Source organism: Sceloporus occidentalis, unplaced genomic scaffold, assembly GCF_023333645.1.
Source record: "Sceloporus occidentalis isolate IW3139 unplaced genomic scaffold, rSceOcc1.0.p SCAF_2, whole genome shotgun sequence".
NCBI classification, from domain to species: domain Eukaryota; kingdom Metazoa; phylum Chordata; class Lepidosauria; order Squamata; family Phrynosomatidae; genus Sceloporus; species Sceloporus occidentalis.
The window spans coordinates 8,891,210-8,899,288 of record NW_028316982.1 but is presented as its reverse complement, the minus strand read 5'-3'; the positions used below and the strand labels follow the sequence as shown (position 1 = coordinate 8,899,288).

General features: G+C 43.7%; 1 protein-coding gene across 7 annotated transcripts in view; it reads right to left on the bottom strand.

Annotated features, from left to right (window-relative positions):
* Positions 1–3,299: 3,299 nt before the first annotated feature.
* Positions 3,300–8,079, bottom strand: part of FAM131A (family with sequence similarity 131 member A) — an 81,737-nt gene continuing 76,957 nt past the window's right edge. For all 7 annotated transcript variants that reach the window (XM_089508714.1, XM_089508707.1, XM_089508709.1 and 4 more), the window contains one exon: positions 3,300–7,802. In XM_089508714.1, the coding sequence (XP_089364840.1) occupies positions 7,261–7,802 (542 nt within the window). In that variant the 3' untranslated portion in view covers positions 3,300–7,260. The remainder of the gene's footprint in view (positions 7,803–8,079) is intronic.

The following is an 8,079-nucleotide window of genomic DNA, read 5'->3' as shown; positions in this document are numbered from 1 at the left end:
AGTATTAGACTAGGACTCCGGGAGCCCATGGCTCAGCCAAGTAAACCCACATGGTGACTTGGGCAAGTCACACTCTTACAGCCTCAGAGGAAGACAAAGATAAACCAGCTGTGAACTAATCTTGCCAAGAAAGCTCCATGATAGGATAGCCTAGGGTCACCATACATCAGAAACAACTTGACTGCCTGGTTAGTACTTGTGAAACCACAAAGAAATAACAGGTTCTATAGGCTTTAGTTGTGGATTCTTGGGTGGTGTGTAACTCTAAGGCACTTGATTCACCAGCTCTGTGGAAACAGCAAGAGATTTGCAGATATGCAGTTGGCTGCATAGTATTGGTATTTAACAGAAGGACTGTGTAGTATAACTACCACTTAACTATATAAGTGTACATTTACACTATGCAAGCACAATGCAGGATCTTGGCTAACATGTGCAATTTTTGTGACCTCCATAAAAGTTTACCAGGAGTCACAGCCTGATGGGGAGATCCAGAGAGCTTGAATTGAACACTTGTGCTCATTTTAATGTGTCTATTTGGTTTTTGAAATTCTAATGTCATTGAAATCCACTGCAGTTGCATCACAACCACAACATTAAGCATGTGCACAAAGTTATCATCTTATCTACACTCCTGCCACTTTCTCTGTCTCTCTCTCTCTATGTCTCTCTCGGTCTCTCTCTTTGTGTCTTTCTGTCTCTGTCTCTCTTTCTCTCCCTCTCTCTCACACACACAGAGCATCCAAAAACAGATGAACTGTTAGAATCATTGAATCATAGAGTTGGGAGATACCCTAATCTAACCCCCTGAGCACCACTGACAAATGCCACCTAGCCTCTGTTTAAAAACCTCCAACGAAGGAGACTCCACCACCCTCCGAGGGAGCGTCCTCCACTGTTGAATAGCTGTTACCTACCATCAGGAAGTTCTTCCTAATGTTAAGGTGGAATCTCTTTTCCTTTTGTTTGAATGTATCTCAATGCACGTGTCTTCTTAATTTTTGTCATGGGTTATACAGTACTTGGTGCCTCTATGTTCCCTTGTGATACACAGTGTGATTCATAACTCTAGGGAGAGAAGCTGTGAACAGAACTTCCTGAGAAAGTTTAGGGGTCAGGATGATCATCCTGTCTGTGTTATTATGTCTGTGATGGCTCCTCAGATGAGCATGTCATCCCATGATACTGCTGGCCCCAAAAAAAGGACATACATAATGAACCATTGTACCAGAATTTAAACTTGCCTACCCACCTCTCTTATCTGGAATCCTTGCTCTTTCTTATTTGCCTATAAAGGCCTAAAGACCAGGTTACCTTCCGTTGCAGACTTGCTCAGTCCTTGAGTTCATTGTGAGATATCCTGTTGGTCATGCCATGTGCTTGAAATGTTCATTTGTCAGTCATTCAGCAATTCTTATTTTTAGATGCATGTTGAAAAACGGGCAATGTAGACATTTATCTAAATTTTTTTGTTAGTCCCAACTAGAATAGACCCAGTGAATCAGGAGGGTTTAGCTGTTCAACAATTGATTCAATGGCTCTACTCTAGCTGGAACTACTAATAGGGTTCAGACCAATTTCTGTATTGATTCTGTGTATTTTTTAAAAAAATCATTCTATGTTTTTTGAATATTGTGACCCACTTTGAAAAAGTTAGATGCAATCAGTTTATAAATATTCATAAATCGATAAGTAACCCTGTCTTTTTCAGAATGTACACTTTCTAGGTGACTCTTGTGACTCCAGCGAATCCTGACAGAAACTGGAAAAGGTATTTTTTGGAATACAACTCCCATTATCCCTCAGCTGACATGGCCAATGGCCATATTGGCTTGGGGATTCTAGAAGTTGTGGGCCAAAACAATAACTTTCCCAATACTCTGTTTCTGGAGGGTTATTAGGGCCCTTCAAATAGAAACTCAGTCATGGTGAAAAGTGCCTTGACCTGGTATGTTCTAGATTATGCAACAGTTTTTGTATTCTCAGTTGTGCTTCTTTGAATGACAGCTTGGTCCAATGGGTTCTAGGTTACTTAACAGTTGTTTCATCCACTGTGTTAAATATCCTTCCCTGAATGACAGCTTCATCTGATGTATACCAGATCACATAACAGTTGTGTTTCTTAGTTATGGTGCACATTCTTTCCTGACTGATAGCTTAACTTGATATGTTCTATGTCACCCAACTAGTTCTGATCAGACGACTAGTCTGGGGAAGAGGATTGTGAGGAAGCTCTCTATGTGAGTGGAACAAATACATTGATATCCTCTACAATAAAGACTGAGTTCTGGAATAGTTAGGTAGCCTCAAAACTAATGGCCTCATCCAATCCTCCTGATGTTACTGGACCCCTCAACAGCCCTAGCTGGCATAGCTAATGTAAAGTAATAGGCATACAATTCTTCACTAATTTCATTCTCAAAAGAAGCAAAATATAATTTTAGCAATTTTCTTTCTGCTTCAAGAAAATATTCTAGGACTGTTTGGAATTCAGTACTTATTCTGTATGAAATTCACACCAAGTATTTGGGGGAGGGGGGCAGCATTTTCTATGTAGAATTTTTTTTCTGTACAGAAAATGCTGTTTCATGTGCTGAAAATAATGTAGAGTGGACTCTCCATATTGGTAGGGATTTGGTTCTGTTCCCCCCCCCCCCCATGATAAAAAAAACATGGATAATCATACCTCATATTATTCAATGGTGGTGATGTGAACACACACACACTTTCTGTGTGCATGTTCACATCACCACCATTGTGGCAATCCACAGGTGATCAAATTCATGGATTGGAAGCGCACTAATAGGGAGAACCCATGTAGTGGGGGACTTATACTGTACACAATTTGCAAATTGGCCTTTAGTGCGTAAAAATATATTTGCCACACAGTAAATAATAGCGCAGGTCTATTTTCTGTACTAAAAAGAAATCTTATTTCTTATGCGGAACACTGCATAGTGAATGTGAATTTTTTTTGCAGAAAAAGTCCAGTAGTGCAAAGATTCTCATTATTATTATTAATAGTCCAGGATTCTCCTTATCAAGGTTTCCTGACACTCAACAAACACATTTTTTCAACCATTAAAGATTAATATTTTTGAATATTATTTCCATTCTTAGCAAGAAATACTGGAAACTGTGGTTCAGTAATATTTGGAGGAGTGTAAATTTACATCCCAGCTTAATCCAAGGAGAGGTGTTGTGGAGACCACTTGGGGGCAATGTGGGGAAAAGATACAATGGGAAAGAGCAAGGCCAGTTGAAGGAAAGACAGAAAAAAATGCAGCAAACCAGTCAGATAGAACCAGCCTTTTAATGAATTACAGATACAAACAGAACAAAACAGTCATTCGTACCAGCCAGGGGTGTACACCAGGAGTGTGACAGGGCAGAAATAGGAGCACACAAAAACAATATTGTGCATTTAGTCAGAAGGGGAGAAAAAGGGCTAGAGAGATGCATCAAAATGGGGGAGGAATGCATAGGCTTTGGGACACAGCTCTGCACAGGCGTTGAGAGGGATAAAGTGAAAAGGCAAGAACCGAGGGTTGCACAGGGAATAGTTAGGAGTGTTAGGAGGACGTGCACCCATTCCACAGAATGGACTGATGTTGCACAAAAGGTGGCAATTGACTGGGAACAAGGAGGGATTCATGGTAACTTCTCAAGATTCCTTGACTGGGACATCCTTGAATTAAACCTAGTTTTCATTTTTCCTACCTCCACCCTCCTTTCCTCCACCCTTTCTCTTTCAGTCTCATTGCAACAGCCCTCCCCTTGTACTCTCGCCTTTAAGTGACTGCCACAACCAACTTGAACTACATCTCCCAGATCTTTGGACTATGCCTCCCAAAATTAACCACTCATTGTGGTGAGAATCCTCTACGCTGGCTGAAAGATTCTGGGAGCTCTGGTCCACAAAAGAACTCACTGCAGCTGTGTCAAAATAGCTGCAAGAGACCACTAGGGTATCCAACATTTCTTCCTCCCTTTCCAGGCATGACCAATGGTTAGGAAAACTATACAACCTGTCCCAGTGAAACAAATGAGTGTCACAGGCCCTCCTGGAAGAATTAGCCTCTTTTCTTCATCAAACTCATAGTTCTTTCAACTCTCTCACCCCTCCCAGCTTCACTCTCTGAAATTTGACCTCAACATACTTCCCATAGGGCCATCAAATGGGGATGGAGGAACCTGTGTTTCTCCAGATGGCAGTGGCTGGGAGGGTCCCCTATCAGATTCAAACCTTTAGTTTCTACTCTAAATTGTAAAGCAGCTATTTAAGTTGTTGAACCTACTTAGGATACAGAGAAGTCCTTTAAAGTTCAAACTAAAAGCCAAAGCAGACTCACTGCCCTGTCAACCTGGAAGCCATTGGTCATGGCTGCCTCCAGATGCTGTTGGGCTCCTCCCTCCCCTCAATACAGAAGCTAGAAGACAAGATCTGGGACAGAAGAGAGCTCAGTGTCTAAGTGATGCTGGTCCATCCCTGACTACCAGCCCAGGCTGTCCACATGTTTCGAACAGCAACCACATCCTCCTCTCCCCATCATCCCCATTGTCACTCTTTGCGTCCATTATCATTTTGCAGCAATATTTCTTGGTAGTCACATTTTTAGAACAGACCAAGGGTGCCCGATGCAATCCTAGAGGGCAAAGTACCTTATAGTTGGCTAAAGAAGAGGGGACACTGGCATATTATAACACTTAAAATCCAGCTGCCTTGGATATACTTATATTAAGCCTCATATGAGCAGGATTTCTAGACCTCCCAGCATCTTGTTTCCAAATATTTGTCTCCAAACACCAGGCAGATTCTGGGAGGACTACAAGTGTGACAAAGAAGGAACTTGTTTTATGTCCCCAGCATATGCCATCTACAATGTATAATGTATCTGATTGTGGAGGCTCTATTCCCACTGAAGAAAAGAGAAGAAGGAGATGGGGTGCAGCTACAGGAAAGGTGCAAAATGAGGGATTTGCACCCACCCATAAAAATTCTGGCCTCCCCCCATTGGTAAATTGTTCCTTTAGTCCCACATTTCTAGCACTGAAGTAACTTAAACATTCAGTCGAGCATTTAAAAATACAATATTTCTGCATATAGACATCCAAAGAAAAAAGGGAAGGAAAATTTCCCAAGGGAATACAAACATAGCAAATAGAAGAGTTTGAGGTGTGAACGATTTTCAGTGTCTCACTCTCTGCAGTGCTAGAAATTTGGGGACAGAAGGAAAATTTAACTGGAAAGGTAGAATTCACAGGTATCATAAAGAAAGATTGATCAAGGTGGGGATTTAATTTGGTATATTTTTGCAGTTCAGGCTGATGCTGTAGGCACCAGATCAGGGCCAGTATCAGAAGCTGGGTATTTTATAAGAGGAATACAATTCCCAGTGTATGTGATGGATGGGAAGGGGGTCTATGCTTGCTAAACTTAAAGAAGTGTGTACCTAGATTTGTGTCTACATGTCCACTACATGTCCAGCATATATCTGGTTAAGTAGGCCTGTGGTAAGCCATACATGTGTGTGCATATGAAGAAATATTGTGCAGATGTGTGGTCTATGAAGGGATGCAAGCAGACAGGTCTGTGCACACATCCATCAGTTTGTCCCATTTTTGTCTGAGCAAATGTACACTGACTGAAAACTGATCTCTTTCCTATCCCCAGGGAACGTGGATATAGCAATGTGAGGAAGAGACTGGAGATCTTCATCAGAGACATTCTCCACATCCTTGTCAAACTACTGATCCTCAGGATCCTTTGCCACAGTGATTAAGCTTGCGGTCATCAATTCTCCAATACACCAGGTTATTCTGATCTTCCTAGATTTCCCATAGTGCCTATCCGTGTGTTAAGTTTCTTTCATGCTGCACACTTTGTAGCACTTGATATTACTTAAACTGCACAGCTGGATCATATAGAATCCTGGGATTTGTAGTTTGGGGACTCTGGAGCTCTCCAGCACAGAATTCTAAATACCTCACAAAACTACGGAATCCCAGAATTCCATAAGATGGAGCAAGGGGCATGTTCCCTCTGCTTTGCTTTTAAGTGTCCCCTTTGATATTGGAGCTGCTGAGGCTAAGAACTTTGAAAAGTTAACTCTTTTGGATAAAAACATCACCAACTTACCATACAAAAAAGTAACTTTCCCATGCTCAGGTCCTGTGCATTGGGGAGTAGCTAGGGCAAAGGGATGAGATGAGGATCACAGTATTGTCCACCCTGCTTGGTCAGGGTGGGCGAATGGAGAGGAAGGAAAGAACTGCCCCCCCTAGAAAAACCCATCCTCCATAAGAGGGGCAGCAACACCCCGTGAAGATGGCGACATGGAGACACATATACAAAAATATAGAAAAGATCTGGGGCAGGGTGTCTTCCAAAGGAGACAGCTGAGAAGAGTAGCACAGAACATATCACAGCACATCCATGCGCCTCCACTCCTTCCTTTCTCCTTTCATCCTATAGGTCCACAGTATAAAAATCAAGACAGTAAAAGCCAAGAGGTTGGTCCATTTGGGCCAGTGTTGATTTTTTTTTTTTTTTTTGTAAAAAAAGGCATAACAAATCAAGCATCCATTGCATTCCACATTCCAATTTCAGCCCTTCGCCTTGAGCTGTAGGAGTTTGAAGGGGAAAGGGAGATATCTGTATAATATATCTTGTTAAATTGTCTTAAGAATTGCAACAGTTTGGTTTTAAGAGCTTTAGCCATGCCACCTGGACAGCATCAAAGGGGTGCCTTTTCTCTCTGGTGCATTCAGACCGGGGCATGCTGCATGCTCCAAACCAGCCCGGACAGTGGCGCGTTTAGTTGGCGCTGCCCCTTTTCCCCATTATTTTGCTTGTTTGGCTTTTGTTTTGCTTTAAATTTCCCCTACCCCCAAGACATTCTCATGCAAAGAAAACAAAACAGGCCACAAGAGAAAGAGAGAACAAGAGAGAGAGAGAAATGCAGCAGGCAAGATCCACGAAGCCAAATGAGAGGCTCGTCAGGCTTTAAATGGCTGAATCAGATGGCACAGTGGAGGTGAGGAAGGCATGGGATGGGACTAAAGCAGGGGGATAGGGGTCCTGGATTTGAATCCATCCAACCCATCTTCCCCTGCTCAGACTTGGGTCATGCCACCTCCTCCAGGTGGGGAGGAACCATCCTGCTCAGAGAAGGGATGGGCCCTGGAGCAAAGTTGAGAATGGATGCCACGGCACGGGACAAGATGGCAGGTGAAGCATGCCACGGAGCAAGCAGGAATTCACTGCTCTCTGCTCTCTTCTTCCTCCTCCTCCTTCTCCCTTTGCTCTTCCTCTTCATTGTCATCAAGCGACACAACTCCGGAGGAGGCCACATCAGAGGCTTTCCTCCGGACCTGGCAGCTGTCCTCATGGACCTTGAAGTCCTTGCATGGGACTCCTTCCTCCTCTTCCTCTGTGGGTGAGAGGCAGGACTCGGTGAACGACATGGAGTATAGAGAGTCCTGGCACTCGAGCTGTGCTAGGCTCCGGAAGGCACATTCTCCGGTGGTCTGTGCAGCTGGCAACTTGGAGAGGAGTGCCTCCTCCCCACCAGACAGGGAGCCCAGCAATTTGGCAGCCAGTTCAGAAGGTGAGCTCAGCTCCTTGAGAAGAAGGCTGTCCTCCAGGCTGCAGAGGCTGGAGCACAAAGTCTCTGGGGAGATGGTGGTCTGAGACGAGTCACTCTCCGGGTCGCAGGAGGATTGCCGGGCATTCAGCTGGCACAAGCGGCTGTGCAGGAAGCCCTTCAGCAGGGTGCTGGGTGGGATCTGGGGCACAGCATCTGCAACACAGCAAAAATCAGATAGGAAGTTTAGCAACTCAACAGTCTAAGGGCATCAAAACAGCGACCAAGACAGGGAGCGCATTCCCACATTGGGCATAGGCAATAGGGTAGGACCAGAAACAGCAGTTTATTTTTAGTTTAAAGCTCTCTTACTGCCAGTACATAATACTCAAGAAAGGCATTTCAGTCTTTTAGAGTGGGGGAGATCCAGTGGCATCACTAGGGTTGGTGCTACCGGAATTGAGGTTTGCATCGATGTTTGTCTCTATGGCGA